Source organism: Sylvia atricapilla, chromosome 22 (genome assembly GCF_009819655.1).
Source record: "Sylvia atricapilla isolate bSylAtr1 chromosome 22, bSylAtr1.pri, whole genome shotgun sequence".
NCBI classification, from domain to species: Eukaryota; Metazoa; Chordata; class Aves; order Passeriformes; family Sylviidae; genus Sylvia; species Sylvia atricapilla.
In genome coordinates, this window is record NC_089161.1 from 4,251,769 (window position 1) to 4,266,956 (window position 15,188).

At 39.6% G+C, this 15,188-nt stretch overlaps 1 protein-coding gene across 2 annotated transcripts; it reads right to left on the bottom strand.

Moving 5' to 3' along the window:
• Window positions 1–1,232: 1,232 nt before the first annotated feature.
• PDPN (podoplanin) lies at window positions 1,233–15,047 on the bottom strand. Of its 2 annotated transcripts, none has more exons than XM_066334309.1 (6): window positions 14,713–15,047; window positions 3,987–4,072; window positions 3,466–3,559; window positions 3,205–3,240; window positions 2,733–2,844; window positions 1,233–2,195 (listed from the first exon to the last, which is right to left on the bottom strand). In XM_066334309.1, the coding sequence occupies exons 1-6, from the start codon at window positions 14,780–14,782 to the stop codon at window positions 2,189–2,191; spliced, it is 405 nt and encodes a 134-aa protein (XP_066190406.1). In that variant the 5' UTR covers window positions 14,783–15,047; the 3' UTR covers window positions 1,233–2,188. The 2 variants fall into 2 exon arrangements, with proteins under 2 accessions (XP_066190406.1, XP_066190405.1); XM_066334308.1 differs by having other exon boundaries at window positions 2,739–2,844; window positions 14,713–14,848.
• Window positions 15,048–15,188: the final 141 nt, after the last annotated feature.

Sequence of the window (15,188 nt, forward strand, 5' to 3'; positions counted from 1 at the left end):
TCTAGGCAGCAAGGTGTGTGAATCATCAGAATATTGAATGTATCAGTGCAGGAGCAGTTGCTGGATTTTCATAATAAGAGACATCTTCTGGTTCTTCAGAGTCCTTGCTTTCTTTAGCCATAACTGAGTATCTTGGACTCCAACTGATAATGAGAAGGAAATTGCCTTCATGTTTCTGTTGGTCAGATTTAGTAGAGCACAATATTTAGTAGTGAGTCTCCAGTGCTGGAAGCCCCCTAAATGTTTCAGTGGAGCATGGGCCATTTGGTCAAGGTTCATTTTTTACCTAAGATTAAAAAAACCCCTTACCTTAAACAAGGAAGTAGGCTATAAAGGCACAGTTAAGACCAGAAAAATTAAGTAGTTGTGATATGAATTTAAAATAACTTCTGGAGTAGGAGCAATGCACAGTGTCCTTGAGCAGAATGCTGCTTGTTCAACTGTTCTGTCCATGATCCAAGAAAACTCAGAACTGCCCAGAAAGGTTCTCTGCTATACATTTTTCAGATGAGGGGCTTGTTACTACTGGTGGCATAAGAAAGGTTTCCTCATTTTGGTATTTGCAAATTAGCAGTGACTGAGCTGATGCAGAAGAAACTGGTGACATCTGTGCTATTCCCTCCAATGGGTGAATAATTCATAGTTCCATATGCCATGCATTTGAGCAGGCATCAGAGCACCTTATGGGGTATTTCCCAGTACAGATAAGAAATTGTTAAATTGAGGCTCACAGAATTAGTATTCTTTCACTGCAAGAAGGAAAAACCTGTAATTTTCCTGTTTTCACATGAATTTACACAAAGATGAAGATTAAGCTTGCTCCTTGGTCACAGACTGAGGGTCTCATCCCATCAGCTCCAGAACTAACTAAAGACTTCTGAATTCGTTTTCTCTCATATCTTTAGTTTTTGATTATAGTTTTGTTTATCAGTGTCAAATGAGTTGGTTGTAGACATTGCACTGATAAGACAAGTAGCAAAACAAGTCAGGAAAACTGAAGGAAGTTCAAGAAATTTTACTTTTTTTAAAAGAAAACCAAGAAGAATTATTGTAAAATAATACAATTTATATTATGATTTTTATTTCCAAAGCTTGGATTGATATGATAGTTCAAGGCACATGGAAGAAACTGAAAAGCAAACACAGATAAGCTGACAAATTTAGAAATAGATGATGATATTGATTATCATGATTTTTACACCAAACACTGAAGTGCCATAAAATTTAGGACACCTAATGCACTGCAGCCTCTTGACATGCAAAGCCTTTGCTCTGAGCTCTGTGCATCCAGGTTGTGCTGCTTTAAATATGCCCCAGAAAAGCTGCAGACTCCAAAGCTGCATCACCCCTCAGTGACACATTCTGACCTGGTGCTGCACGTATTGTCAAACGAATCGACTGTACAGTTAGAAAATGGGACAGGCATAAAGCAAAACCAAAAGCTCTAAAGTGACCCATCAAAACTGGGTATTTGCCAAGCACCCCTTAATTCAGGATGTGTATTTCAATTCCTGCATGTCTCTGCAACAAGAGAAGGCAGGAAATTCCTGATGCCATAGTCAGATGAGCAAGCTTTCAGTCGGTAGATCAGTTCCAGCCAGACCTACCATATTTTGCCACAAAATAACATAAGTATCAAGAGCAGAAAATCTGTATCAGTAGTGGAAGATTTTTAGCTTCCAATATCCAGTATTTTCCTACTGTGTAAATAACCGGTTCTCACTGGACCAGTTGCTCCTTTTTGATACATCATGTGGTAGATAAACATGCCAGGAGCACTTAACCAGCCAAACCCACTTTTTGTTTGTTTGTTTGTTTTAAAAGAATACATACAATGTAATGTGAAATAATCTTTGGTAGCATTTAAAACCCAAGCATATAATACCTGCAAATCACATTTCAGATGTACATCTTTGCTGCAGGGTTTTTTCTTACTGCAAAATCTTTTTCTTCTAGTAAAATTCTGGTTAGTGAAAAATCCCATGAAATGTTCCATGCTCTGTGCAAGGGGAGGTGTGAGGGTGGTCCTTAGAGTTGTGTGGTATCCCCATAGATCTGAAATTCTTTGATTATATTTTCCATGGATCATCTTCTCACACAAATACAGGAACAGTCTTTAGTTTGTTTAAAATGAGAAGCACTTGTATTTTCCAGCATGGAATGGCATGGTTGCTTGTTTCAACTGTGTTTAAGGCCTAGAAAACAAAATGTAGACATTTTATTGTTCATCATTACCCAAATGTAAGTTACATGATCTTTTTTCCTCCTTCTCTTTGTCTTTCCTATCACTTCTTTATTTCTCTTCCTAGTTCCTATTTTGCTTTCTCCTCATGCACAGTATCTGTTCACTTTTCTGGGGTGAAACTCCTTCAGAGTTTAGATTCGTATGTCACCAAAAAATGAAGTAGAGTTCACATATTATCCCCTACTTCTGGAACTTAGTCCTGTAGTACTTCCTAGTGAATTACTCAGTTCACCAGAGTAACCCCAGCCCCAAGAACCTGATATTGTAACAGCATGTGCACACTATGTGGGAAGTTGTTCCAAAGCACATGAGGGCATGCAGACCCCACACCACACTGGCAGCTCCTGCTGACTCTCTCTAAGGCACTGGGTAACAGGAAAAGAGGATCTTTTGTCAAAATAGAAACCTTGGAAATTTCCCAAGCAATTCCTGCGACCTTGCTCAGAGGAAGATGTTGAAGAAAAAGCCTGATGAGCAATTTACTTACGAGTACCTGCCTGACATCTTCCTTACAACTGCAATTATTATTCCTGCAAGGATTCCAACTGCAACAATGATTCCAATAATTATTCCAACCAGTGCGATTGTTTCCAGACCACCTGAAAGAAGAAATTGGGATGGTTAGTATGTATTTTCATGGAGACCACTGACAAGACCAGATAGACCTGCTGCTGTTCTGCTGCATCCCACTCCTCAGGGAAATTCTTACTATCTTGTGAATTCTGAAGGAGGTTTTAATGTTCAGCAGCCTGAAGCATGACTTTGGGCTGAAGGGCTCTATGTGGGTGTGCATATGGAGACAGTGATCAGGTGAACCAGGGAAAACAGCCAAGGGAGCAGGCTGTCACTCCCCTGAAACTTCTACTTAATGGCATGGGCACAGAAAGGGTTGCTGGAAGGGGAATTGCCTGGCAATTATGTTCCCCCTTGTCTTTATAAGCAAAACTTCACTTTAATACCTTCATCAGTTTTCTCTGATTCCCCACTCCGTTCACCTGTAAAGCCAAAAAGACAATAATTACTCACTCTGCTTTGTACAGAGCGTTGCCTTCCAAATTGAAAGGCTATATCCAAGGAAAATTCTATTGACTTTGTCACAATGGGTTGAGGTTGTGCTTTTGAAAGGGAGCAAATGAAGCTTGAGAGAGTATTTGAGATTTCCAGATATTATTTAGCAGATGGCAGAAGAACTAAAAAATAGAAATGAAAGGGATTTTTACCATCAACACTTTCTGTGTTAACTTCATAAGCAGTAGCATTTTCACTTTCTCCATCCACGACAAAGGAACTTTCTGTGGTCTTCAGCTCTCCAAACTGCAAAAGATTTGTTACATTGTGTAGTCTTGTGGGCAATGACAAGCATTAGGGGGAAAAGAAAACCTCATCACATTCAGCCTACATGTATAAAGTAGCATTTCAATTTCGTGGTCTGTCAGGCATGGATGCTGTTTTAGCTGTCACCTCTCATGTTTCACGTGCATACAGTGACCAAACCAGACCAAGATAGCTGATTTGTCTTCCCAGCTGGAGGCTTTCTACATCAGATCTCTTGGTGGGACTGCAAAAGGTGTAGGAGGCTGCAGAATTTTGCAGACCTGCCTTTTTTCGGTGGGTTTTTGTAAAGTAGTTTTTGAATTTAGTTTCACTGAAACTGCGAGTGATACTGAATTGGAAGAGGTGGGAGGTGGCAGTGAATAAGAAGTTAGCATAAAGGATCTTTTATTTAGCATTATATACTCACCATTGTTGGTAATTCTTCAAATTCGGTGTCATTTCTGTCTCTGAAATCGATTGTTGCACTTTCTTCTCCTTCTAGAACTGAGCTTGCTGAATAAAATTTTAGAAAATGAGTCAGGACTTTACTTGGTAGTCACATGTTCTGGCTCCTCTGACACAAAACTTCATTAAACGTGGCCTCTGTGCAGTGTTCTGTCTCCCTGACCTTGCACACAGGGGAATAGGAAATTACTTGGAATAAGCTTGAATTCTCTTGTCCAAAGCAGCAGGACAAAAAGCTGAAGTACCCATCACTAAACTCTGGTACAACCTTGAACCATACTGGTTACCAACATTTAGTCCAAGACAATATTTCCTTTTTTATGAAGACAAGTTTTGCCAAAGTGGATGAGATGATTCCAGATTTCGAGCTGAGAATTAGCTTATGTATTAGGATAGATTACTTCAAACATCTTCTATTTCTAAAATAATAAAAGCTTTCTCTCATATTTCAGCTCAGCCCCAGCTGCAACCTTTATTTTTAGAGCTGCCATCAATGCTTATGGGTGCAGCTAGAGTTTCGTAGTTTGGAAATATTTCTACACAAATCAGTCCTGAGGCTTTCCTAAACATGCAAACCTTAATTGCCATAATTTCAATTTTTAGATAACAGTGTAATGGTTGTGGTTTGGGTTTTTTTGTTGGTGGTGGTTGGTTGGTTTTTTAAATTCTAGACCTCTAGTTCCTCTGTGCTCATTGATAAAATGGATATCTAGATTTTGACCCACACAAAGTGCTGTTAATTCACAAACACAGCCAGAACTGATCAGTAGGGAAATGAGCTGGAACAAGGCAGAACAGGAAGGACACAGCTGTGTGGGGATAACTGGCAGTACCGAGAGTGTGCTGAAAACCCAAGTATCGCTTAATTCAATTTCGTGCTGATTCATAAACCTGTGAGAGGCAGAGTGTGATGTTAATGTGGTGTGAGAGCTCCTGGGAGTTTGTAATTCCTGGTGATTACAAAGGCAGGTGAGGGCTGCTTGTCCTGCTGCTGCCTGGGGCATGAAGGTCCTGCTAATTCCAGATACCACTGCTGAAACTTAAGCAAAGAGCTAATAGCAGATGTTCTGAGCAAGTACTTGAGGCAAAAAAAACACCAAAACCTTCTGAAAATTTCTTTCCTGGATTCGGATCTTCCATTGACTGTTTATCAAAGCAATCACATCAGAAAAAGGACAGTTCTTGACAGGAGTTCTTTAAAAAAATGAAAATGCCTGTACCATTTGAATATCTTAGGTATAATAAATATTCACACAACCTCTTTGCTTATTTTATTAACACTATTTCTACTAATTACATTTTTTATTTGGTGACCTAAAAACATTCTAATCTCCTCTTCATATGAAATTAGACAATTTCTGAATTGTTAGATTTGTTCCAAATACTTCTTATGGAAAACTTTACTACTCCTAAAAGCACCCTACTCATTTTATATATGATATAGAGGCAAGTAAACATCTATTGTTCTGTGACAGAAATTAGAAAGGACGGGCATTTTGCTTGATAGCAGTCAAAAATGAAAAAAAAAAGGCAGAATTTCTTTAGATCAGCTGTGCAGGTAGCACTCAAGAAAATATTTTTCTTATATTGTGAGCTCCATTTAAATTTTGTACATTTTTACCTGCCCCTTTTAATAGAAAAATGTTATTTCAAATAAAAAAGCCAATATTTAATTTTAAAAATTGTAAAAAATGTACTGGCAGCTTAAAGGAAATTGTTCAGGCAGAGGATGAATGATTTGTCATTGAGAAAAAAAACAACCCTGGTTTTGCTCAAACTCTCATTTGAATTCTACTGGAAACTTGCAAATATTTTTCCTTTGCTCACAAAACAGTTTTTTGAATCAAACTAGAAAATTTTTATCCATCTCCACCAATGTAAGACTGAGAGCTTTGTTCCATTGCCAAGAGACCAAACACTGAACTAAACTTAGATTTCTAATTCCAGGTGTACTGAAGTAAAGAGAATTTTATATTTCCGTATCCTTATAAGCCTGAATACAGATGCAGTTTCTATTTAGGAGCTAAAGGGGTGTGCAGGCATAGTTTAGAAAGGAGTAGATGAAGAAACTATATTCATGAGGCCAAACATAGTGGCTAATTAAGCCAGTCAATGTCCCAGAAATCACTGTATAATCCATGGAAAGACTAGAACAGGGTAAATCAAGTTCCAAATTAGATGGTAAAAATAATAGTTTGGTCATTTTTGATTGAATATACCCCAGGTATTGTTGAAGTAGCATAAAGGGGGCTGAGGTTTTGTTGTATATTTAGACACTCTCTAAATATCAGTGTGATTTCAGATATAGCATTATTTTACAATCTTTATTTTCGCTTATAAAATAATATCTTTAAAATACAATATTGTGATGTACAGTCATGGCTATGTAAATGTTATGTGTGAACAAAAAAATAGCAATAGAACTCAGCAACACAAATGTGTATGGACCAGTTCACCCGATCTGAATCCCAGTCAGAACTGAAGAAACATCCTTTATTCACTAGTTGAAAGTAAGCACAGATGGAGAAAACCAATTACTAGAGGAAAATCCCCCAGTAGAAGGTGAAATAAATTTTGTATGTTAACAACAAGCAGCTTATTGGGAGAAGCTGCTTACGGTGCTGGCATGGCAGTAGCTTTCAGCCCTGAAAATTGGCTGATAGTGAAGGCAGGAAAGGAAAGCAAAGGTGTAGAAAATTAGGGTTTGTGAATGTCACAAAGAAACATAACATTTTTTTGTGTGTGATACTTGTTGCAGAGGCTTGGCCATGAGTGGCATGTGGAAAAACTGTTCCAGTGCCTTTGCCCTCTCAGTACTGTGATTGACAGAAGGAGGTGGCCCAGATTAATCTTGCCTAATTTTAGGTTCTTAATAAAGGCACCTAAATAAAGTGTCTGCTTGCCATTATCTTCTTTTATGGTCTGTAGGGAAAAATAAATACCTCTAGAAGATAATTCAGCTCACCTGAGATTTGGAATCATCCTTGGTAGTGCTGCCTTTCCTTAGCTGCAAAGGGAAACTGGACTATGACTTCCCTATGAACTGCCCAAAGCTCAGACTGACCTGGTTTCTGTCAGTCTGAAGGTCCTGCCCCAGCCCTGTTCAAGCTGAGGTTCTGTATTTGATGCAGAACAGTCCCTGGACTCTCTCCAGGTTCATTTTAGACTGACAGTGCAGCTGGCTGCGTGCTGCTTAGACACTACCAAATTATCACCCAGAGAAAGATTGGGAGGGAATTTATTATCAGTGTTCTGCATTTGTAGGAGGGGACACTGAATACTAGACAGCTCTTTGTCAGAGAACATAATCATGAAGTTAAATATTGAAATGAAACTGGGGGACACTACTGGACTTCAAGCTTCTTTCTCCGTACCCACTACAAGGCTCTGCACCACTGACATCAAGGGGAATGTAAATGGGATTTAAGGGGTGTGTGCTGGTGTCATTTCTTGGTTTCATCTGATGTGGGCCAAATATAGTAAGAGTCAGGGTTAAGTGGTGCTTCTGCATGTGTTCTTAATATTATGTTAGAGGAGGTTGTAAATAAAAACGTTACCTCACAGTGCTGGGGCTGTCTCCAAGGAGCCTCCTCTGTTTGCAGCTATATGTTGCTGCAGATGTGAATTAATCATTGCATCCCTTCCTGCCAAAGTTCCAGCTGGGAGCCTTTCAGTTCAAAGTCCCAGCTGCTCTCAGGCTGCAGCTTCTCACACCAGGACAAAATTTGATGTCTTTAAAAGTTTAATACTGCTTTGAAAACCTCCCATGCTTGAGCATCCCATGACTCACTTAGGGGAAGCTGAGCTCACTATTCCTGTGCACAGAGTGACAGTTTACTAGAGGAGCCTCCTAGGGCTGCTTTCAAAGCACAGTGGTTGTGTTGGAAAGGAGAGGGAGTTGTAAAACTGTTGTTCATTAGCATTTCTTTCAGGTATCTCCAAAACCAACAAAGATACTTCTGAAGACGAAAAAATATTGTAGGATCTTGTTTCTTTCTTTGCATAAACCCGAATAAATCCAACCACTAGTGGGTAAAGGCAGTTGTAAGTCCGTATTTTAGCTTAGTCCTTGAAATAGGAAGCCCTCAAAATAGAATGTTTCCATTTCTGATAAGAGACCAGGAGATAAAAATGGCAAACCTTAAATGATTCCCTCTAGCAAGAACTGGAATAATCTTTTCCTCATTGCCCTCTTCTTCTACATGAAAAAAAAACATTTAAAAAAATAAAATGAGCATCAGTTATTTATAACAGCTAAAAATATTAGCTAGCAGAGAGTTTAGCAGGATAGCTCACTTGGGACATATCACTTTTCTTTTGGAGATGTAACTGAGCAAACATCTGGAGCTGACTGATGGTTTTCAGTCTCTGCTTCCGGAATTGTTCCAGACCAAGTGGTGTTGTTTGAAGGGCTGTGTATGGATGTACGTGTTGGCCATCCTGTTTTGACTGCATTTTATTCAGCATTTATGTCCTGATGCAGGAATTCTCTTTCTGTGGAAGCATTCATCACTTAGAGACCTTAATTTAATTGTGAGCAAACTCAGTCTTAGTCAGTATCTCATTATTGGAATTAGTTCTGTTGTAGTTCAGTGAAAACCTCTGTTCATGGTGGTGGAGGTTTAACAAAAATGGATGATTTGCAAAGGATCTGCCTTTTAAATACAGCAGCTCTGTAATTTTCAAAAGCAGTTTTGCCTGTGATTTGGCTTCATCCTCAGTTTAAGTGTATTCCAGAGTCATATCCAAAACCTACAACATTCCCTTTATTTTGTGTGAGAATAGTTTTCCATTATTTTTATACTTTAGAATATTTTTAAAAACTATACAGGTGTCTCTTTTGTTGTGAAATTATTCAACACTGCCAAATCCAAGCCGTAAGATTTTTTGTACTTTGAAAATGCAAGAGTGTGAAGAATATAATATAGTGGATTCTGGAGTTTGAATTTTGCAACTTGAATCGTTGGACAGTTAAAATTTTCCAACTCCAGAAAAATAGGGAAGTTTGTTAATGAGAGCTGAAATTCTCATTTGTACCTGGGGCTCCTGCAAAATCACATCTGCAGTATCCAGAGAGGTCTGTGTCCTTGGCCTGTTTGGGGCCACAACATTGGCATTTTCTTTCTCTGTTAATTCTTTCTGGAAGTTGGAGTGATCTGTCATGCCATTAAAAATCCCCTGGCGTGTATTTAAGTGTCTAGACTGTTGTCCAGGAGAAAGTATGTACTGTCTAAATCCTGAAGTGCTTCCTGCAGTTTCCTTAGACAAAGACTGACAGCTTTGCTATATATAACGAAGGAAGCTGCATGACAGAATACCAGAGACTTTGGAAAGGATCTGGCAGTTGGAAAATGGTCAAGCACAAGGAAGGATTTAGCTCAGCCTTATTTAGAGTATGACTGACTTGGGTCAGGTATTCCGTGTAGCTCGTGATGACAATGCTTTGCTGAATAGTCAGAAACATTTCCTTTGGTCACCACACCCTGCCACAGATGGGTTTTATTGCTGGTGCTGGCTTAGCCAAAGGAACAAAGCCAGAGTTTAAACCGACAGTGCCAAGTGGCAGAGAACCACTCGGCTTCTTCCCAAGCAGATCACATGTCTTGTGAATGTTACGGTATTCTACTGACAGAAAAGCAAACCACAATTCACTTTAACCGGGCAGATACAAGAGGAGCAACAGCTCTTCAAGAGCTTGGTGTGTGTAATGACCCCCAACCAGAGTCACAAAACAAAGCCAGGAGAGGAAAAGCTGGAAACTTCCTAAGCTTTGTCTTCTGCATGGTAAAATCAGCCCCAGAGCTGTGGGCATTAGGAAGGAAATGACAAACCCCATTACAGGATATTCCTTTAAAATATTCCTTGCAGAACTAGAGATGAGTTTTCCAAATTTATGCTTTCAACAGTTGCTATGTCAACCTCTGCTTTCTTGTCTACCAAGTGCACTGTTCTCAGATTTGCTATCCCATGAATATGGGATAAAATTACTTTCCTATTGAGGTTTGCTGCCCCGTGACCCCGTTTCCCTGTTTGCAGTTTTACTAACAGTCTAATTGTTTCCTCTGAGCAGAGAGGGATGGAACAAAAATATTAGACTTGTGATCAAGGTGTAAATGTCTCCTGTACTTTGCTATAAAGTGGCAGAATCACAGAACTTTCAGTCTTTTGCTGCGTGGCTGACGAGGCAGGGGAGTTGCAGCCAAGACAGGAAAAGTACAAAATTTGCTCTAAGGGATCAGCAAATTGGGCAGATGTGCAGCACAGAGCAGACATCAGTGCACATTACTGGGATATGTAAATGCAAACAAAAGGATTTAAGAAATTACCTCTACTACAGTAATAAATTAAACTTTCCTCTAAATTACTTCCTTCCCTGGACTCTGAGGCTACAGCTGTGTGTCTTTTCACAGTTGTCTTGTTGTAGATTACTAACCCTTTGTATCTGCAAGCAGAACATTTTGCAGATCCCTCAACTCATTTGTTTGAAATACTCGTGCCAGACGCTGAACTGGAAACTCTTAGGTGTTAATTCCGTTCACACAGTGATTTTTGGCTACCTCCTTTATATTGCCATGCAGCAGGTAAGTTCCCTTCAAATGTGTTTAGTCTGAGTTTTATACTCCACTAACAATAGACTGGCTAATGTTTGCATGGGTTTCATAGCCATAAAAACATTTTAACGTGGGTTTGGAGCTAAGTGTGTCCCCGTTACAGATTTAATGGAGTCTCAAGCTCTGCTAACAGAGTACTTAGTACTTGCTTGCTGAAAATGATGATGGTGTAACAGCTAAATGGGGGGGCACACAAAGGATCATTCTGATGCAGTTCGTGCTGGATGTTACAGTGTTTGTAATCAACAAATAAAAGGATGGAAAAAACATGAGGAAGTCATAAGGCAACATGAGAATGTGCTCAGCATCAGCTTCTATGTCCTTTGAGAGTTTTTGGCCAAGCTTCTGAGATGGAGAGTTGGAAATCAATAGTGCATTTGTCTCGTATTTTTCCTCATTTGTTTCTCTTTAGCATATCCCAGCATACCTATACTCCCAATCCCACATCTTTTTCTGAAACTCTGTGTAACAGATTGTGCTCTGCAGAGCTCGGAGCTTTGCTGTGGGTTTAATCCCCGTGGAGAGGATGGTCTGTGCACACACAGATCAGAGGGGCCCTTTGAGAGGATCTGGGAGGCTCTGAGTGGTAGGATCTGGCAGCATTTGGGTTCCATCCTGTAGTCCCTGACCACATCCAGACAAAAAGCAAACAAACCAACAAAATAAATGTGCCACTGAGCCAGCCCATGTGCCTGAGCTGGGCCAGCAGCAGCAGTGGGCATTTCTGTGGTTCTTGTGTGGCTCACCTCAAGTGACACATGGAGAAACACCACACGGTCCTGTTGGAGCCTCACAGCCTGAAATCCTCCCTGCACTGCCTCATTATCTACCTAAATGCTCTCCAGGTTCTTTGCTGCTTCGGTTTTATTTTTCTTTTTTGCAGATGATTTACAAGTCCTTGGTCTGAGGTGAATGCACAGATTCAGTAGAAACTGGTGAATTGCAGAGCTGAGAATCTGGCCTCTCTGTTTCCAGTTTTAGTGTGCAGCCCAAGTTAATGAAAGGTCCACTTGTAAGCCCTTAAATATGACTCTTTTCTTTGTTAGTGAAGCTACAGATTCAAAAACTAACTGTTGGGATACAGATGTGCAAACCTCTCTGCTTGCCCAGCTGAGAAGAAATCGAATTTTATTTCTTCTCTGCTGGGCTTCCACAAAGACGCTGAAAAATTCAGATCCACTAATGTGATGATTTTCTCCTTTCTGTGATAATCTCCTTGGGTATTGGACATGTAGAGTTACATTCATATCATGAAGAGGCATAGACGGGACATGTGTAAGAGTACTCATCACCCTTCATGCAGGATGAAAGGTTGTGCAGTGTTTATTTAGTAAAAAACTGGGTCCGTTTTGAGTCAGATGTGACTGTTCCATTTGTCTGGACATTTTATTTACAACCAGCAGTTACAGGGTTTGATTTTCAAAAGGTTTTAGAGTTGCCTGATTTTATTGTTTAGTTTTGCCACTGAAATAGTGACAGAGTTTGGGTAAATCAGGACTCTTTTGAAACAATCTTTTCTTGTGATTTTAAAAAAAAAAGAAACCTTTTTAGTCTTTCATAGCTGACTGTAAACTTCAATTTCCTTTCTTACGCTATAAACATTTTTATCTGAATTATCCTGCTGTCTGTGTTCTTACTTTCAGTTCAAACCAAATGTAGCATGACCTAGTATAAACCTGCCTTGCATAAGGAAATATAATCTAACATTTGCCTCCAGGTGTGATCAGGCCCATGGGCAGTTGATACAGCCCAAGGGACATGTGGTATCTTGTTAAACAATCATGTTAATTTTTGTTCATGTTATGTGACAGCCAACGGAGTAATCTCCTTCCCTGCAATGACACAGTACCACGAGAAAGGTTTGGAATCAGGAAATGCTTTGCCTCTGCAGAACATAGGTTTGGATGCTTGTTCAGGCCAACTTCCACCTCAGCTCCTTTGGTTAGATTCTGTGTGTGAAGATTGGCCTGAGTTTTGACATGCTGAACGAGATCAGCAGGGCCAAAATGTACCTGCTAATGTGATAATGACAATGATTATTATTATTAATAATAATAATCCTTTTGGAAATTGGAAATATGCTTTCTGGTGGAAACAAAGCTGCTTTTCTTGATTTAGTCTCAGTCCATAATCCTGAGTGTCCAGCCATAAGAAAAGAATAGCTGCAGGTTTATTTATGGCCTTTTCCAGGTTAAGAGGTATCATCAGGAGGCTTTTTTCCTCTGAGACCCTCAGGCCACACTGTGCTCCCCAGAGGTTCTGGGTAAAGCCACTTCACCGAGCTCTGTACGAGTCAAGGCTTCTCGTGGTTCCCATCAGCCAGCAGAGATTGCTGAGGGTGGCACTGCCATTTCATGTCTGTTCTAACTTGTAATTGCTGATGGTTATCAGTAAACAGCAGTGATAGACACTAAATACTCCAGACTTATTTTATTTGGAGTCTATTTTCCTGGTGTATCCTTTGGAAGTTATCCTAAATGACTGGCTCCATGTGAAGAAAAAGTCACGAACCCTAAACAGACACAGAAAACTTAAATATTGTAAACCACATTCTTGATCCAGCTCTGGAGCTCAATGCAAACTGTACAGGTAATAAAGCAGAGGTAGGATTTTGGAAACAGGAAATATTGTATTTTTTATCACTAGTAGGATTTCAGCCTGGTCGTTGCTGGACTCCTCTCAGAGTTGAGAGGAAATATGCTTAAAAACTTCTCAAAAGCCTGAAGATGAACATTTTAACCTGTAATTCTGGTATCTTATATTGCTTAAGGTAATTCTGTAAAATAGTGGTGGTTTTGCTTCATTACGAATGGCTTTAAAATTTGGTACTTTTAATATAGATGCTTTTTTGGTAAATTTAATATAGATGCTCTTTAAGAACAAGGTGGCTGGATGAGCGTAGAAAACAACTTTTGTGACTTGCCTAATATCTGTTGATTTTAGTTTCTCTGTGAAATTTTGAACCATATCTCCAAATTTCAGGCTCGTATTCTGACACACAGAACATTAGAAGTTTCAAGTCAACATCCAGATGCAGTGTGTATCAGCATAGCTCCATTCTTTCCAGCAAGATGCTACTGATTGTTACCAGGCCAAAATCAGGTAAGTGTTTTTCATTTTGGGTCCCCAAATCTAAACCTGATGAGCAGATCTATTGGAAGAGCTGTGGGCTGAGTTTAAATTTACTGTATTTAGAGCAGTGGTTCTTGAAACTGCTGTGCTGCTGCTTGGAACGTGTTCCATGGCAATGGCAGCTGTAAATCACATTGCCTTGTGGCCAATTCATTCACCATGAGTCAAATACTTCTCAGAAAGACTGAGTTGCAAAGTGCCATTCCTGGAATCAAGTACTGGTCAAGGGTAATTCTGATTTACTGTTAACAAATCAGACTCCTTTAGCTGTAGAGAGACTTCAACATCTGTTTCACCTAAAAGTATATATTGTATCTTTCTTATAAAATTCAAAATACATAACCCTCCAAATTAATTCCTTTGGTACATCACACTTTTCATATCTGTTTGGCAATAATCCCCCCTGCTTTAGTTTCCCTTGTATATATATTGCTTATGGCAAGTTAAACTTAGCAAAGCCCTGAATAAGGCTCAAATTCTAAGAGTCTGAAGTGTCTCTAAGCAGAGAAGTTGAACTCCTCAATGAACGGGTTTACAAGTTACTTTCATGGAGTTATACCCCTAAATGTCAGTTAGATTAAACATTTAGTTTAACTAAATGTCAGTTAAACTAAATCACTGCTTGCAGAGCCCGCTGTGAGTGTTCCAGTGACTCTGGAGCCATTTCCAAGGGCTGTGGGGGGAATTCCTCCCCTACCTGCCTGCACCCCTCTCCCTCCCTTACAGACACACAGAAAATTCTTTCCTAATAGAGTCAAACTCAGCCCATCAAAATTTTTGCTGTGTTTCTTTCCAGATCACAGCAGTAGTGGATGCCTAGTTGCAGAATTTCAAAGCAAGTTTTAACAAACTGGTCAGAATAACCATGTAACCCATGAGAGAGCACAGAAACTGTTAAATTACAGGAAATGTCTGGAAATAATTGTAACCAAGCTTTCTCCTTACCTTCTTGAGCAAGTGCTACAAAAGGCACACTCCCGAGGATGAAGATGAAGAATGGAACTTTTAGAAACATATTTGATCTGCTAGGAGGGTCGCTTTCCAATCCTAAAACCAGTCGGATCCAAATTCGATTTTTTTTCTTTTTAGAGGCAGTGGAGTTATTGAGATGATAAAAGAAATCACTGCAAAAAAAGTACTTTGGTATTCCAAATATTCCTTTAGCTGCTGTAGCGTAAAGAGGGGAGGTTTTCTCAGATGATAACTGAGCAGTAAATGAAAACTGAGTGGAGTCAGAACTATTTTCTTTAGCCAAGGGATGGGAGCAGGCTGGAGTGGTCCTCAATTAGCAGCCAGGCCCGCCCTCCCCACGCTGTTTGGTCAGGACCTAAATTATGATCTCAGCTCAGGTTTAAAGTTACAGGACCTGTTGTGGCTTTCAGAAGACTTTTATTTAGCAAAGAGGCAAAAGGAATTTAGGC